Here is a 16,853-nt window from a genome sequence, read left to right on the forward strand (position 1 = left end):
ACCCTTTGATTTAACTCCCAGATTTTCTGCAGTCTCTCCCATGGTCATTTACTCCTAGGCCTGAAGTAGGTGGCTAACTTTTGCAAAGCATCGCTTCCCCCTTGGTGCCTAGCACACTGCCAGCATCCAGAACGGATTAATAAGTACTTATTGAACGAATCTGCTCAAGAAGACCCAGCTGAGTGTGGTGTGGAGCTGGCCATAGATGGCCTGCTACCCTTGCCTGTGCTGTCCAACTGGTGACTAGATCCCACACTCAACTCCCTTAGCCTCATGATGCCCCTGATGTGGCACCTTAGCATTCCTGTCCCCAGGTGCTACAACAGTGAGTGCAGTGTGCTAGGTGAGCTGTGGAAGGCCAATGTCTGGCTGCAACATGAAGATTCAGCAGTGTAAGAGACCTAGATAGTTAGATAGTGTTTCCCAAACTTGTCGGCTCCTAAGAACTACTAGGGATGCTTTTAAAAATAGATTTTCTAAGGGGCCCAGGTGATTCTTCTAATTAGGTACATATTATAATGTCCACCATTCGTTGAGGGCTTACTATATTCTAGACATTGCTCATGGCTTTTTCGCGCTTAATCTGCTAAGTCCTTTACAGGTTTAGGGTTCCGTAGGCCCTAGAACTCGCCTTCTTTATAGTATCAGGGACCTGGGTTCAAATCTTGACCCCGTTGCTGATTAGCATGTTAATCCGGACAGATCATGTTACCTGTCTGGGTCTCAGTCTCTTTTGTGAGGAGGTAGGTAGTAAGTGAGCCAGCCTCTGGGTTTGTAAGAAGCGCCTGGCCTGGTCCACAGAAAACAATCAAGAGGCAGCTATCATTGTCGCCATCATCATCACGCGGCGCTGACATTTAAGACTGCTTCGCCCTAACGTTTGAATCTTGCAGCTTCGCGAAACCTCAGAGACCCAGGGCCGGAGTCCCAGCGCGGGGGGCGCTCTTGTCACGCTCAAGACTTCTCGCCCAGGTCTTGCCCCAAAGCGCCCCCAACGCCGCCGCAGCTCATGTCTGCGCCTGCGTGTACGTCACACTCGTGCGCCTGCGCACACTCTGCAGTCTTGGGTAACAGTGTCGTCAAGGAAAATCCCCAGCTTCTAGGTAAACAAGTTGCCGCGTGAGACCGCCGGCACGTGTATTCTACAGCTCCGAGACCTCTCAGCCTATGAGAAAGCTTGGAGGGCTGGACTGGCTCTTGCGTCACCGATCTAGGCAGCTCGGGGAATGTTGCCACAGCCAATAGGAACTTCGGAAGTGGATGGGGCGTGGGTTTCTGTCAGACTTCCAATCAGCGCGCAGGGGCGGTCTGTCTCGCACGTGGAGCTGTCACTGCCGGTTGGTAAACTGACCAATGAGAAGATAACGGCAGGCGGTGACGCCAATGGTGGTGGCGCGGGGGCCGGGCGGCCGCACGCGGCGCGGGGCATGGGTCGGCGTCCTTAGGCCAATAAGCTTGAGGGGCGTGGCAACTTGGCCGGTGGGCGGGCCTGGAGAAGCGAGTCAGAGTCGCTGTGGTCCTGGTTGGGAAGAAATTGGACTCTGCGTACACGCCGAACGGTGAGTGCCCGGGGGTAGGGGGAGACGAGCAGCGGTCGGTATAGATTTTTCAGGGTTGATGTGTTCTGTTAGGAGGGGTGTTAATGGGGGGCGGGAAGGGAATCATGCGAAGGCACGATCACCGCGATGGGAGTTCTGATGGTTGTGGGGAATAGGGATTGCGAACTCAGCTCTAGAGGGACGTGGGCAGGGGTCAGTGACATCAGATCCCTCACCGCCCTAGGGCACCTGGACCCCTGACTGCCTGGGAGGAGGGGCTCGGAAGCCCTCAGCCACCTGAGGACCTGAGACCCTCTGTTCCCAGGGAGATACGGGGACGGGACCCCTGAGAGTTGCTGGGGGACGTTCCAGTGCATGGCTACTGTTTGCGTAGGTGCCTTAAGCACTTGGAAGAGGCAGGGGTTCTGAGGCTGGAGGGAGGCCCTGGCAGGGCAGGTGGGAGGGTATCAAAGGGTTGACATGGTGACTTGAGAAACAGTAGTGAGATGATTTGTGTGACCCTGAGCCAGTCACATCATGGCTCTGGATGTCTTTCTCATGTGTAAAAGGGAGAGGTTGGGCCTCGGAGCCGTCCTTGGGAGTAAAGGTGGGGCAGAAACTGTTAAGTCCTGAGAGGGAGGATGGGGTTGTGCAGATTGGCTGTGCACATGCCTTCCTGAGACCCTAGAGGTGAGGATGCACCAACGGGGTGCTCTGGTATCTGTCTGTACAACCAGGCCTGTGGTAAAGTGAATTGGGGGTAAGGTGGAGGAGTGAGGAGGTGGCGTTCCTAGGAAATCACTGGGGTTGGTGGCTGCTAGGGTGATGTCAAGGATTTTGTGAGCATGTGAAAACTGGGCTATGATGATTGGAAGTATGTGGGGGATGCAAACTGAATGTCTGAGATCCGGCCCAAAGGAGAGGAGGGGTTGACTGGAGTCTGTGTTCCAAGCACCAAACTTAGAATCAGCTGGATATTTGATAGGCCCAGGTTCCCCAATGCTGGGTAACACCTCACAATTTCCTGAAGGGTAAGAAGCCAGAATGATAAGCCATTATCAGAGCTCAGATTCAAACCCGGGGCTTCATTTGTTAAGAGCCTGAGAACTTATTATGAGGCAATTTAGGCAAGTTTAGTAACTTCTGAGCCTTCATTCGTTCTTGTGGAATGGGGATAATAATACCCATCTCACAGGGCTGTTCTGGGGATTAAATAAGATAATATATGTAAAGCGCTTAGCACAATGCCTGGGTCATGTTTTTAAATTTTTTTAGCTAAAAAATAATGGCTTTAGGATGACAAAACAACAGTGACAGGGTGAGAGATTTATGTGAATGCTGTGGTTGGGAACTATTCTCACATTCTCAAGGTTTTCTGCAAGTTTTGGTGACTCTCTCTCCATTTCCCTCTTCCTGGTACTTCTTGTCTTCATGCACCAGCCCCAAATCCTCATTCCACCCTTTTATCCCTCTCCCAGGATCCAGGACCCAGGCTGGGCCACTTGCTCTGTCCCAGTTCGATTTCCTCATCCTAGACCCATTCTCCTCCCTGCACCTCCTCCGTGTCTCTGCTGCCATAATAACAAGAGATTCAGGCTCTGGAGGGGGCCTCTGAGAGAGCAAAGGTGTGTTTTCTCTCACAGAACCTGGGCCTCCAACTTCCGCACCCTGGTTCTTTGGGAATGAGCCAGCAGATGTGTACAGTTTGGGAGAGGAGGAAAGCCAGTGCCAGGAGCTGTAGAAACAAGCCGAGAGGAGGGTAGATGCGAGTCTTGAGAAGAGAGCCAGGCGTGGGGGCTGGGGCAGGGGACCCCTTCCTCCTAATCCTCTCTCCAGGAATCCCTGGCTTTGGGACAGACGGCTGCTGTTGGGTTGGAGGAGGCGCCCAGGCTGGGTGCATGTCCTGGGCCACCAGCCAAGAGAACATGATGTTCCCAAGTGCGCTGGCCGCCGCCCTCTCGGGCTGGCCGCCTCCCAAACCGCTGCCTCTCCAGCCTCCCTGCTCCACATTCCCCAGCTGCTTCGCCCCGCCCCCTTCCTCCGCTTTGACGTCACTGCTATCTCCCGCCCCCGCTCCTCCATTGACGGCAGCAGGGCCTGGTTACTGTGGGGACCATGAGACAGGACAACCAGGGCCTTGAGAACAAGTGGGGGCTGCTGGAGCGCTGGACTCTTTTGTCCAAGCAAAAGATAAATAAGGAGGTGGAGGTGGGAGAGCAAGGACTGCCTGTGTCAGGGGAGATCACACCTAAATCCCTGACGAGAGCTGGGGAGGAAAAAAAGGATGTTTCTGGAGAAGAGGTGTCTGAAAATGAGGCAAGGGAGTGGGCCACGGTATATGAGTTGCGGGGACATTTTCAAGGAGAGGAGATTGAGAATCTAGGCTCCTGAATGCTTTGTTTCTTGTTTTCTTGCTTTGGTTTTTCTGGGCTATATAATAAAATTCCTGTGTCCCAGCTTCTCCACAGAACCCTCCTCCTGGCCCCTCCCCAACCCCCCCCCCAACACGGTTGTTAAGGAAAGCTTAGGCCACGTGACAGTGAGTGCACTCCCAGCTGACTTTGTCGGCAGCAGCTTGGGGGCCTCTTCACTTGCCACCCACGTTTCCAGGGAGCCCTGAGAGGAACTACTTATTACAGCCTTGGACGCAGCTGGAGCTCTCCCCGGCCCAGCCTGGCACTTTATTCCCCCAAATTAGGACTCGGTGTTCTGCTCCCTACCTCTTTTAAAAAATTATAATTTCCAGCCCCTTCTCCATTGCTGAAGCCCCTCCCCTCCCCTATTTATCCTTGTTAACAACAAAATTACGGAGTTTATTGATCACCTACCATGTGTCAGGTTCTCTCCTGGGGCCTGAGGAATACAGTGAAGGAGACAGATGTGGTTCTTGGCTTTCTCTTTTCTTAGTGGTAGGTATCTGAAGCCCTTGCCACCTCACCTTTCTCTGTCTAGGGTTCTGGTTGGTCTCTTCTCTCAGCCTCTCCCTTTGTTCCCCTGTAGCCCTGGCTTCCTGGCCCCTACTTTTGGGACAGCCCTAACTGTGGGTGGCTGCATCCTCAGGAGAGAAGAAGCACTAGTCACCACGTAGGCTGCCCGGAGACCTTTTCTCTCATTGACCACAGAAGCACCTGCCATTGTTTCCCTTCATGGCCCCTCTTGGCTCTGGCTGCCCCTTCTATTGTTTGCATCCTCCCCTGCCAACTCCACGGCCCCATCACACGTGGACCCTCAATTGCCCTCCTCCTGGCAGTCCACAAGATTTGAAGTGTCAGAGGAAGGGGTTGGGTAAAACAGCTTTATTATGATGACAAGGCCGGGGAGGAGCACCCAGGAAAGGCCAAGCCAGGTTTCAGTCTGTCCCCCACCCCCCACCCCCCACCCCACCTCAGGGACGAGCCATCTCATCCAGCTTGGCTCACCTCCCAGGGTCTGCATTCCCTTTCCCTACCCCTGGCAAGGCCGAGGTGTCCTGTTCCGCAAGGCTGGTCAGTTCAGGAAGTGGACATCTTGAGCACCTCCAGTGGCCCAGGCATTTTCTCCAAAGAGAGGCAGCTTACCTCCTCTTCCCTTCCTCCCATTATTCACTGTGCAAGGCGTCCTGCACCCATTGGCTGGGAGGTGGTGTCTGGGGCCCTCCAGCCCAGCGCCAGCACCCAGATCCACGTGCGCCCGTGTGTGTGACACAGCCCTGACCTCAGTGGGGGCCAGTAGCCAATCAGGCGCCGGAACGAGAGCCTCAGCCAATCGGGGGCGGGGCCTGCGGCTCCGCCGGCTGGAGGCCAATGAAGGGCAGTGCCTGGCATTATGCAACCCGCCTCCTGGCCCCGCGGAGCTTCCACTCGGTTGCTGGCTGCAACGGCGGCGGACAGGCGGCCGGAGGGCGCTCGCGCGGCCAGGTAGGCATCTCCGAGGCCACCCGGGTGGTAGCTCTCCGGTCCCGAGCCGGACCTCCGCCACTTCCAGCCTGATGGGCCGCTTTCGGCCCAGGCGCTCAGGCGGCATACCAATAAAATCCGCCTTCCTTGCCGCTGTCCATCCCCTCTCTGCCCCTGGGGACCTAGGTGTTTCTCGCAAACCTGCACCAGGTGTCCGCACTCCTGACCCGCTTACCTTACCTCCAGCTTTGCCCTCCGCTCCTAGCTATCGCGGCCCCACACTCGACCCTCAGCAGGCATGCCCCCTGTCGCCTTTCTTATCACTTGGGGGTCCCATGTTTTTCCCCAGCACCAGGACCTCTTCAGGCTTTCCGCGCTCCCCACGCTCCCCCTCCAGTCCCTGGCCCCGCGCCGGCCGTGATGTCAGCCCGGTTCGGGCTGGAACATCCCGTTCCCGGCGCTAGTTCCTGCTGTTGGCCACAGCCTTCCCTTTTCTCCTGGCGCTCAGAAAATGCTCGCAGTGTTGGGGGTGTGGCTGGATGGGGAGTAGGGGAAGAACAGTCGGCTGGCTGTTGTGCGTCCCTTGCTCAGAGCTGCGTCTGTCTGCTTCGGATGGGGGTTGCGTAGGGGGTTGTCTAAAAAGTAGAGGACTGAGGCGAGAGGATTCCTGGGTCCCTGACGATGGCAGGTGCTGGTTTTAGCCCTGGGGATCTGGAGAGGGTGCAGGGGCCGGAGAAGGAAAGGCTGTGTCGTCTTAACCAGAATGACTGGGATCCAGGCGAACGCCAGGGTGGGGGCCTTTGCTCGGAGGGCGGTGGCAGTTGTGGTTTGCCCTGGGAAGCAAGGCCAGCCCCTGGAACCCCGATGGGCCGCCCATCTTCATACGGCCATCGGGCCCTCCGGGGTCTGGGGACATATTAGAGGTGGGCGACCTCTGGCCGCGCCCGCCAGCGTGGGAGTGGGTCCTTCCCCGACTTCCGCCGGGAAATGGGGGAGGGGTCGCCCCTCCCGCCCTCCTGTGGTCCCTCCAGCAACCGCTGAGCTCAGCTGCTGACGTCGGTTTCCCTGGCGACCGCGGCGGCGGCGGAAGCGCGTGTTGGGACCGCGCACGTCCGTGCGCATGTGCGGTGGGGGTGGCGCCGCCCCCGGTTAAAATTAGCCTGAAGGCCTAAATATAGGAGGAAAAAGGCTCATCCCCTGCTGAGAGGCCTGGCAGTCCCAGGCAGAGTAGGGGCTCGATGGGAATTCGAGGATGGGAAATGTCCAGGCTTTGGTCCACAGCCGTAGTTCTACTTGACTGCTCAGGTTCCACTTACCCGGGCCACCATGTAGGGGATGTGGGGCAAGGCCCACGAGAGGCTCATTCCCACCTGGAGCACCCCAGGGGGACAGGACAAGTTACCTAGGCTCCTATTGGAAGCCTGGGTCCCAGGAGCGTGGGGGCAGGCAGGGGAGGGTCTGAGCGAAGCCGACAGGCACTGTGAAGTTAACCACCCAGCTTTCTCCAAGCCCTCCATCCTGATCTCCCTCTCTAGGTACTGGCTGTGATCAAACTTCTCAATCTTCAGAGGCTTGGGTCTCCCACCTCACTCCTCTAGCCAGGCCTCCTGGCCCCCTTGTGCATCCATTGTGGCCTCTCCACCTTCCCTGTTCTCCTGCCCTCCCCATGGCCCAGACATGAGTAGCTCCCTAGAAGGGGCTGATGGGGGAGGGGACCCCAGGCCAGGGGAATCTTTTTGTCCTGGAGAGGCCCCATCCCCTGGCCCTCCACACCACCGGCCTTGCCCTGGCCCAAGCCTGGCTGATGACACGGATGCCAACAGCAATGGCTCCAGTGGCAATGAGTCCAACGGGCCCGAGTCCAGGGGTGCATCTCAGCGGAGCTCACATAGCTCCTCCTCCGGCAATGGCAAGGACTCAGCCCTGCTGGAGACCACTGAGAGCAGCAAGAGGTGTGTATGGATGTGTGTTGCAGGGTCTGGGAGTGGTCTTGTGAGCAGGCTGAGCTAGGACACAGGCCCATGCTGCTGGCCACTTTCCTCATCTTGGGCCTGTTGCTTCTCCCCTAGCACAAATTCTCAGAGCCCATCCCCACCCAGCAGTTCCATTGCCTACAGCCTCCTGAGTGCCAGCTCGGAGCAGGACAACCCATCTACCAGTGGCTGCAGGTTCATGGGGTGAGGGCTAGGGGAGAGGGCTGGAGGCTTGGGCCACGCTCTGGGGCTAATCCTATACCCCTTCCCTGTGGGCTTTGCAGCAGTGAACAGTCAGCTCGAGCAAGAACCCAGAAGGAACTCATGATGGCACTGCGGGAGCTCAAGCTTCGGCTGCCGCCAGAGCGCCGGGGCAAGGGCCGCTCTGGGACCCTTGCCACACTACAGTACGCGCTGGCTTGTGTCAAGCAGGTTCAGGGTGAGTGGTGCTTCCTGGGAAGGCATTGGCCAGGTCCAGGGCTACTATGGTGGGGCAGTCTCCTTGCTAAATGCCCCACTGCCCTCGCTCTGCAGCCAACCAGGAATACTACCAGCAGTGGAGCCTGGAGGAGGGTGAGGCTTGTGCCATGGACATGTCCACCTACAGCCTGGAGGAGCTGGAGCACATTACGTCCGAGTACACGCTTCGCAACCAGGTCAGCCGCAGCTCAGCTTCTCCATTCTGATGCACCCCCCTCCCCACTCCCATAGCTCCTGAATCTGCTCTTGTCCTCACTTTCCTGCCTAGGATACCTTCTCCGTGGCTGTCTCTTTCCTGACAGGCCGCATCGTCTACATTTCGGAGCAGGCAGGTATCCTGCTGCACTGCAAGCGGGATGTGTTCCGGGGTGCCCGCTTCTCAGAGCTCTTGGCTCCCCAGGATGTGGGCGTCTTCTATGGTTCCACTGCCCCATCTCGCCTGCCCACCTGGGGCACTGGGGCCTCGGCAGGTGAGGTCCCCAAGAGCTTGGGGGGAGGGATGAGCAGTCCTAGAAAGCTCCTGCTGTGAGAGGCGAGGGTACCCAAGCTTTTTCTTGCTGGGTTCTTCTCAGCCCAGGAAGTGGGTAGGGGGCTGTGCTCACTACCCTCCTGGTCTTCCCCAGGTTCAGGCCTCAAGGATTTCACCCAGGAAAAGTCTGTCTTCTGCCGTATCAGGTAGGTGGGGGAAGTGGGAGCAGACCTCTCCCACCTTCCACACAACCCCCATCTTTGCTGTGTGGGCTGTGACCTCGAGGTGTGGGGTGGGTGACCCTCCACTGATGGTCCCTAATGCCCCTCTCTTCCTTGCTAGAGGAGGTCCTGACTGGGATCTAGGGCCTCGGTACCAGCCATTCCGCCTAACTCCATATGTGACCAAGATCCGGATCTCAGATGCGGCCCCCGTGCAGCCGTGCTGCCTGCTCATTGCAGAGCGCATCCACTCCGGTTACGAAGGTGGGCAGGCCAGGGGCCTGGCCTGGTGGGGGGTTGGAGGAAGGGCCCCCTCTCTAGGCTGTGGGTCAGGCAGGACATGAGTCTGGGGGGCATGACTCATCTCCTCAGAATTTTGGGACAGAGAAGGTATTATAAGGATGAGGGTTTGAGCCTGCCTTTCAAGGTAAAGGTGGAGAAGAGCCCTGTGCTAGGAGAGGGCGAAGAAGAGTGCCTTGGTTTTCAGTTTCATTACCAGTATGGGGTGCAAGAATGGTTGTGACCATCTTTGTAGGCCAGAGGGCCCAGGGCAGAGCAGTGGGGAGGACTGCCAGCCAGCCCAGGCCCCAGGCAGCATGGAGGGCTGAGGAGCTGGAACATTCTGGATGAAACCCAATAGCCACACTTTCTATGCCTCAGCTCCCCGGATCCCCCCTGACAAGAGGATCTTCACCACACGGCACACGCCCAGTTGCCTCTTCCAGGATGTGGATGAAAGGTGAGGCCAGGACCTGGAGGAAAAGGGGGTGGCCGAGACTGATGCCATGACCACTCTGATGCCTTTTCCCATTTCAGGGCTGCCCCACTGCTCGGCTACCTCCCTCAGGACCTCCTGGGGGCCCCAGTGCTCCTGTTCCTGCATCCTGAGGACCGACCCCTCATGCTGGCCATCCACAAGAAGAGTAAGTCCTCTCATCCTCCTCTCCCTTCCCAGTTGCCTGCAGGGCTTCTTAATGGCTTCTCTTGTGGTTGTCTCTCTTGGTGCCTTGGTCTCCTGGCTCTCCAGTGGGGTGGCGCTCCGCCTTACTTAGCTCTTCCTACTGCTGACTCTCACCTCATTTCCCACTCCCTTCAGTCCTGCAGCTGGCTGGCCAGCCCTTTGACCACTCTCCTATCCGCTTCTGCGCCCGTAATGGAGAGTATGTCACCATGGACACCAGCTGGGCTGGCTTCGTGCATCCCTGGAGCCGCAAGGTGGCCTTTGTGTTGGGCCGCCACAAAGTACGCACGTAAGTGGGTCATGCCCTGGAGTTGGCGTTAGGGGGTGGGACAGTGTGGGAAGGGGCAGGGCTCATCTCATCCTTCGCTACCCCTCAGGGCACCCCTGAATGAGGATGTGTTCACTCCCCCGGCCCCCAGCCCAGCTCTGTCCTTGGACTCTGATATCCAGGAGCTCTCTGAGCAGATCCACCGGCTGCTCTTACAGGTGAGAGTTGAAGGGAGGGGACTTGGGAGAAGAGGAAGGGGTGGGAAGCAGGCCTGTAGACGCTTAACCTGTCCCTCTCCTGCCTCAGCCTGTGCACAGCCCCAGCCCCTCGGGGCTTTGTGGAGTCGGCCCTGTGACCTCCCCTGGCCCTCTCCTCAGCCCTGGCTTCTCCAGTGATAGCAACGGGGGTGATGCTGAGGGGCCTGGGCCTCCTGTCCCGGTGAGTGACCCTCTCCCACTTCACCCCTCTAGTCTCCCATTTACCTGTCCTTCTCGGAGTCAGCATTGCCAGCCCGACAGGAGCTCAGCCTGGGCCCCTCTCCTTTTCCTTTTGTCCTGCTCTCATCGTGGCCTCCATGCCTCCCCACTGGTACCTTCTTGTTGCACTGGGCCCTGGGCGCCTGATACTGGCGAGGCGCCCCCAATGCTCTCCACTGCTCTGCTCTGTCCCACAGGTGACCTTCCAGCAGATCTGTAAGGATGTGCATCTGGTGAAGCATCAGGGGCAGCAGCTTTTTATTGAGTCCCGGGCCCGGCCTCCACCCCGGCCCCGCCTCCCTGGTAAGTGGGTAAAGCTGTGGGTGAGGGGTGAGACCTCAGAGTCCTCTGATCTTCACCCCCAGCCCAGAGGAGCTTTTCTCTCCTTTTTCTCTTCTCGGCCCAGCTACAGGCACATTCAAGGCTAAGACCCTTCCAAACCAGTCCCCAGACCCAGACCTGGAGGCACCTCCTGCTCCAATCCAGGCCCCACTAGCCTTGATCCCTGAGGAGGCTGAGAGGAAAGAAGCCTCCACTTGTTCCTACCAGCAGATAAACTGCCTGGACAGCATCCTCAGGTAAGGCCAGCCTGGCGCCTTGTCCCACCTGGGCCCGGGCCTGGCCCAACTCCTGGCCCTGCTGTCATGTCCTCTGGTGTATCACCAGGTACCTGGAGAGCTGCAACATCCCCAGCACCACCAAGCGTAAATGTGCCTCCTCCTCTTCCTGCACCACCTCTTCAGCCTCTGACGATGATAAGCAGAGGACAGGTCCACTCTCTGTGGGGGCCAAGAAAGGTAAAGACCCAGGCCATGCCCTGCTCCTGCCCCATCCTGGCCCACTGACCCTGTGTCTCTACACGTCTGCCTTTGGGGCCCCCACCTCGCTCTGCCCTGTCCCCTTCCCAGCCTCCAGATCTCCAGGCTCCTCCTTACCGTCAGTCCCCTCCCTGCCCCACCCCCCCGGGATTTCCTCTCCTGACCTCTGGGTGGGGGCAGGGGTGGTAACTGGTGCCCTCTCTCCGCACAGATCCATCAGCAGTGCTGTCTGGGGAGGGGGCCACCCTGCAAAAGGAGCCGGTGGTGGGAGGCACCCTGAGCCCACTTGCCCTGGCCAATAAGGCGGAGAGCGTAGTATCCGTCACAAGTCAGTGTAGCTTCAGCTCCACAATCGTCCATGTGGGAGACAAGAAGCCCCCGGAGTCGGGTATGGGCATGGAGCAAGGGGGCAGTGCCTGGGACTCCACTTGGTCCCCCAGCCTCTTGGTCCTCCCGGATGCCTGCCTTTTCCCTCCTCCTCTGGCCTTCCTCCTATCTTGGGGCTGCCACTTCTTGCTCTCCACCCCCGCCAGCCTTTGCTGCTTTGCCTTTCCCCATGCTGCTTCCTGTATTTTCACTGTTAGTTCACACACAAAGTCTGGCTTGGGGAGTTCAACCCCGGGGTGCTGAGCACAGAGGGTCTGAAGGCAAGGAATGTTGAAACCCCTCTAAGGGTCTTTGGGCATCGACCTGGAAAATGTGTGAAGGAAGGAAAACGGGTGGGCTTCCCTTCCATCCAGAGTCATGGAGGTGTCATCCTAGGGAGTGCCACTGGAGGAGCTGAGTATCCTTTCTCATCCTGGGAGAGCTTTGTATGGAGAAGACAGCCCAGGGCCTGTCCTTGGGGGCGAGGAGGTGGCCAGGAGATGCATATGGGGTCCAGGCTTGATTGTGAGGCAGAGGCTGGGGGTTGGCTAAGCTGTTGGATTGGGAGGGTGTGGTGTGGATATGTTAACCCCTGAGGTGATTCTGATTACCTTTCCTCCCTCTCCCCTTCTTCAGACATCATCATGATGGAGGACCTGCCTGGCCTGGCTCCAGGCCCAGCTCCCAGCCCAGCCCCCAGCCCTACGGTAGCCCCTGACCCAGCCCCAGATGCTTACCGCCCGGTGGGCCTGACCAAGGCCGTGCTGTCCCTGCACACGCAGAAGGAGGAGCAAGCCTTCCTCAGCCGCTTCCGTGACCTCGGCAAGCTGCGTGGACTTGACAGCTCCTTGGCCCCATCGGCCCCTGGCGAGCGAGGTAGTCACCTGGGACCTCCCTGAGTCTGCCCTCTACCCTGTCTAGGACCAGACTGTTGGGGGGAGGGTGGGTTCTTGAGGGAAATGTTCCTGCTCCAGGGACCCAGATTGGTGCTGCCTCCACCACCTGGGCCCTCCCTAGGGACAGGCCCATCGCTAGCCTCTCCCCACTAAGCTGGGGTTCCAGGCTATAGCCAGAGGAGGGCAGCCTGGGGGGCTGGCACTGAGACAAGGAGGCCGAGGTGCTCTGCTTCAGGTAAGCTACTTCAGGCGCAGCTTGGGGGTAAGGGCAGGAAGTATGCCCACTTAGGACTCAGCTGTCACTGATCAAGAGATCTGTGTAGACACTCTGGGCAAAGATAACTCCGGGTGGGGTCTGGGCTTCAAGGGCAGATGGCAGCCCTCCAGGTGCCTGAGGGAGGCCCCCGGCAGGCGCACGCAAGACTCAGGACGGGGCTTTCCTGCCCACCTTTTTGCTCCATCGGAGCTAGGCAGAGTGCAGCCTCGACTGGCAGGAGGAGCTCCCAGGCTGTCAGTGCCTGCAGGAATTTTGGCGGATGAACCAGAGGCGCCTGCCCATTCGTCCATGGACCCACCCTGCCTCCTTCCATCTGCCAGCGTGCCTCTATCTTCTCTGCGCCCCCAGCTCGACCCCTCATGTAACCTTTCCTTTCCCCAGCTCCTTTCTCAATAAATGCCCCTGTCCCTGCCTTCTGTGATTCTTCCCTGAAGGTTCCCCCAACTCCCCAGGGTCCCCTCTGTTCTGTGTGGGTCTGGAAGCCAAACTCTCTCTAGAGCCTTCACCTGCCCTCTTCCTGGTCAGAGCCACATGGCAATGGGGGTGGCAGGGGTGCTAACCCCCAGGCTGAGGCCCTCGCTAACCCTAGTCTCTTCCCACAGGCTGCCACCATGGCCCCACACCCCCCGGCCGCCGACACCACTGCCGATCCAAAGCCAAGCGCTCACGCCACCACCAGACCCCCCGGGCTGAAGCCCCCTGCTATGTATCCCACCCCTCACCTGTGCCACCCTCTGCCCCCTGGCCCCCACCACCAGCCACTACTCCCTTCCCAGCTGTGGTCCAGCCCTACCCCCTCCCAGTACTCTCCCCACAAGGAAGCCCCCAGCCTCTTCCTCCTGCCCCCACATCAGTGCCTCCTGCAGCTTTCCCTGCCCCCCTGGTGACCCCAATGGTGGCCTTGGTGCTCCCTAACTATCTGTTCCCTACCCCATCCAGCTGTCCCTATGGGGTACCCCAGACCCCCGTCGAGGGGCCTCCTACCCCTGCCTCCTACTCCCCTTCTCTGTCCCTCCCTGCACTGGCCCCCAGCCCTCCCCACCGCCCAGACTCTCCACTATTCAACTCGAGATGCAGCTCCCCACTCCAGCTAAATTTGCTGCAGCTTGAGGAGCCCCTGCGTGTTGAGGGGGGTGCTGTTGCAGGGGGTCCTGGGAGCAGTGCTGGACCCCCGCCTCCCAGTGAGGAGGCCGCTGAACCAGAGGCCAGACTGGTGAGCACTGACCCCCCCTGCAACTTCTTACCAGCCCCTGTGCAGCCGCTCTTCCCCCCTGCTGCTCCTTCGCCTTGCGCTTCTTCCTGCCCTCCGCTTGCCTGGCGTCTCAGTCTCCAGAAGGTGGTATTGTCGGGTGGGAGAACCCAGGTGAATTTCTGAAGGAGGCAGGAATCGGCTGCCTCATCTGTGAAGTGGGGACAGTCCTGTCTGTCTGACAGGTGGTGAGGACATCCCAGTAACTTCTGAGAGCGCATCTGCCACTTGGAAAGGGTCCAGCGTCACATCCCTACTCTTCGTCAGCTCTCTTCTCTCATCCTGGCCCCACAGTCACGGAGTGGGAACAGAGACCACTTGGGTTGGGTGTGCCCCCCCCACCAGTGGAAGCAGTTGAAGGGAGACCTAGGTGTTGATCCCTTAATCCCTCCCCGTCCCCTTCCTCCTCCCCATCCTCCAGGTGGAGGTAACTGAGTCCTCCAATCAGGACGCGCTTTCTGGCTCCAGTGACCTGCTAGAGTTGCTGCTGCAAGAGGACTCTCGCTCTGGCACAGGCTCTGCTGCCTCAGGCTCGTTGGGCTCTGGCTTGGGCTCTGGGTCTGGTTCAGGCTCCCATGAGGGGGGCAGCACCTCAGCCAGCATCACACGTGAGTGCCTACCCTCCAACACTTCCCAGGGTAGGACAGTGACTAGGGAGTTGGGAGGCCAGGCCCCACCTTGGCTGAACAGCCTGGGCCCATGCCCGGCTTCTAAGGCCAGTGGACTGGACATGTGGCCTTGCGGGAGGCCTTGTGAGGCCCTGGGGGTGGGAGTGCCGGCTGGCCTGACTCCGTTGGCTGGCCCCCACCCTCTTCACAGGCAGTAGTCAGAGCAGCCACACAAGCAAGTACTTCGGCAGCATCGACTCTTCCGAGGCTGAGGCTGGGGCTGCCCAGGCCAGGGCTGAGCCTGGGGACCAGGTCATTAAGTATGTGCTCCAGGATCCCATCTGGCTGCTGATGGCCAATGCTGACCAGCATGTCATGATGACTTACCAGGTGCCCTCCAGGTGAGGTGTTTGAGGCCTCCTCTGCCTCCCTTTCAGAGGGTTGGGGAGGCTGGCCCACCGTTACTCCCCAGCTAACTTTGTGGGGTTTTTTTTCTGAGGCTGGCTCTGCCCTGGAACTTCCTGTCCTAATTGCTGCCTGTTGGAGTCCCATCATTAGTTCCTCCCATACCGAGGGCAGCTTTTCTGGTCTTGGAAGCCCTCTCAGAGCACTGGTTCAGGGGAGGAGCATGAGACAGTGGGTGGGAAGTTGTGGTACAGGACTAATGTGCACCTTGTGGGGCCTGGCCCCGGCTCCCAGCCTCTGCCTTTTGAACCCCTTCCCTGGGCAGGGACATGGCCTCTGTGTTGAAGCAGGACCGGGAGCGGCTCCGGGCCATGCAGAAGCAGCAGCCTCGGTTCTCGGAGGACCAGCGGAGGGAACTGGGTGCTGTGCACTCCTGGGTCCGGAAGGGCCAGCTGCCTCGGGCCCTGGATGTGATGGTGAGAAGGAGAAGTCAGGGCCAGGAAGGAGAGGAAAGAATTGAGCTCAAGTTGAAGGGATAGAGACTAAGGGCTGACCCCCTCGTCTTTGGATCATTAATTTTGAAGAATGTTAATTCCACTAAGTTTGCTGCTGGGTTATAACCCACATGTAGTATTAAACCACATGAATCTTTGTAAACCTTTTCTGGGCCTATCCTATGCTAATATACATTGTGAATGTCCCACAGTTGGGTCTGGATTTAGGGTACAATGCATTTCCCCATCTTGTTGGCCCCGAGTGGACTAGTATTTCTTGGGAGTACATCTTGGGCTAGGGGACAAGGGGAGCTGGGGTGGCAGGTCAGCAGTGAGAACCCTGCTTGACTCATCCCCTTTCTCCCTCCAAGGCCTGTGTGGACTGCGGTAGTAGCACCCAAGACCCTGGCCACCCTGATGACTCACTCTTCTCGGAACTGGATGGACTAGGGCTGGAGCCCATGGAGGAGGGTGGTGGCGGTGGTGGCGATGGAGGCGAGGGCGAGGGTGGAGAGGGGGCCCGAGCCCAAGCTGGGGCCAGGGTCTCAAGCTCTCAGGACCTGGCCATGGAGGAGGAGGAACAAGGTGGGAACTCATCCAGTCTAGCCTTACCTGCCACAGAAAATGGCACCAGCTAGACTACATTTTGGGGCCACATCTGGGAGTGCATGAGAAGCTTCCTTCTCCCATGTCCCAACTCTCAGAACTCAGATGTGGCTGGACCAACCAATAGGAAACTGCCCCAGCTTCTACCGCTGTAGGGGGCTGGACCCCCATCACCAGCCCAGGATCCAGGGGCTGCCTCTGGCTTTTTAGGAAACAGAGGGTGGAACTCTTCAGCCCAGCCCAGAGAAGCCTCACCTCCCACCCCTGGTGAGGAGTCCTTCCTTCCCCTGGACAAAGTTGCTGACAAGCTGCTGAAGTGGTCTCTCCAAATCCCAGCTGAGCCCAGGCCCTGGTCCCCGAGGGTTGGGGCTGCAATTATTTATTGGAGGGGACAGCCCTCTCTCCCACCTCTTCTCCAGATGGGAGGAGGAGGTCTTGAGGCCCAAGCAGGACCCAGCGGTCCAAACCCCTAGCTGCTCCAGGGTAGGGGAGGTTGGTGGACCATGGAGTCCCTGGTGCTGCCCCTCAGGTGGGACCCAGGTGTTCTCAGCTGTACCCTCTACCAATGGCATTTGTGTTTTTGATATTGTGTCTGTTATTATTTTTTAATACAAAGAGAAAAAAAAAACCCAGAACTTTGTGGAATGAAGTTTGGGGGTGGTGAGGGGAGCTCTTTGTGGGAAGGTGTGGCCGAGCTTCCAGGAAGGTTGTAGTGAGAGTGGGCAATTGCCTCCCCTGGCAACTCCAGTCCCCATTCTCCCCCACACCCTTTCCAGCTGAAGGGCCTTGCTGAGCCCGCTAAATCTCCCCCGAACCCAAACTCTACTCTTTCTTCTAACATCACCTCAGCTGGATTTGTCCTGGGAAGGAGAG

General features: G+C 58.6%; 1 protein-coding gene across 5 annotated transcripts; it reads left to right on the forward strand.

Moving 5' to 3' along the window:
- The first annotated feature begins 1,368 nt into the window (after window positions 1–1,368).
- PER1 (period circadian regulator 1) lies at window positions 1,369–16,615 on the forward strand. 5 transcript variants are annotated; one of them, XM_070482368.1, is made up of 23 exons: window positions 1,427–1,559; window positions 6,949–7,365; window positions 7,483–7,581; window positions 7,671–7,825; window positions 7,921–8,042; window positions 8,135–8,336; window positions 8,490–8,541; window positions 8,678–8,820; window positions 9,217–9,295; window positions 9,373–9,479; window positions 9,653–9,806; window positions 9,895–10,003; window positions 10,092–10,223; window positions 10,459–10,564; window positions 10,668–10,839; window positions 10,928–11,058; window positions 11,291–11,467; window positions 12,082–12,321; window positions 13,221–13,831; window positions 14,289–14,475; window positions 14,687–14,876; window positions 15,206–15,356; window positions 15,746–16,615. In XM_070482368.1, exons 2-23 carry the CDS (start codon window positions 7,091–7,093, stop codon window positions 16,010–16,012), a joined length of 3,861 nt encoding a protein of 1,286 aa, XP_070338469.1. In that variant the 5' UTR covers window positions 1,427–1,559; window positions 6,949–7,090; the 3' UTR covers window positions 16,013–16,615. The 5 variants fall into 5 exon arrangements, with proteins under 5 accessions (XP_070338470.1, XP_070338469.1, XP_070338472.1 ...); XM_014861580.3 differs by lacking the exon at window positions 1,427–1,559 and adding an exon at window positions 5,297–5,434; XM_070482369.1 differs by lacking the exon at window positions 6,949–7,365 and having other exon boundaries at window positions 1,369–1,559.
- Window positions 16,616–16,853: the final 238 nt, after the last annotated feature.

The sequence above is a fragment of the Equus asinus genome, chromosome 13 (assembly GCF_041296235.1).
Source record: "Equus asinus isolate D_3611 breed Donkey chromosome 13, EquAss-T2T_v2, whole genome shotgun sequence".
NCBI classification, from domain to species: Eukaryota; Metazoa; Chordata; class Mammalia; order Perissodactyla; family Equidae; genus Equus; species Equus asinus.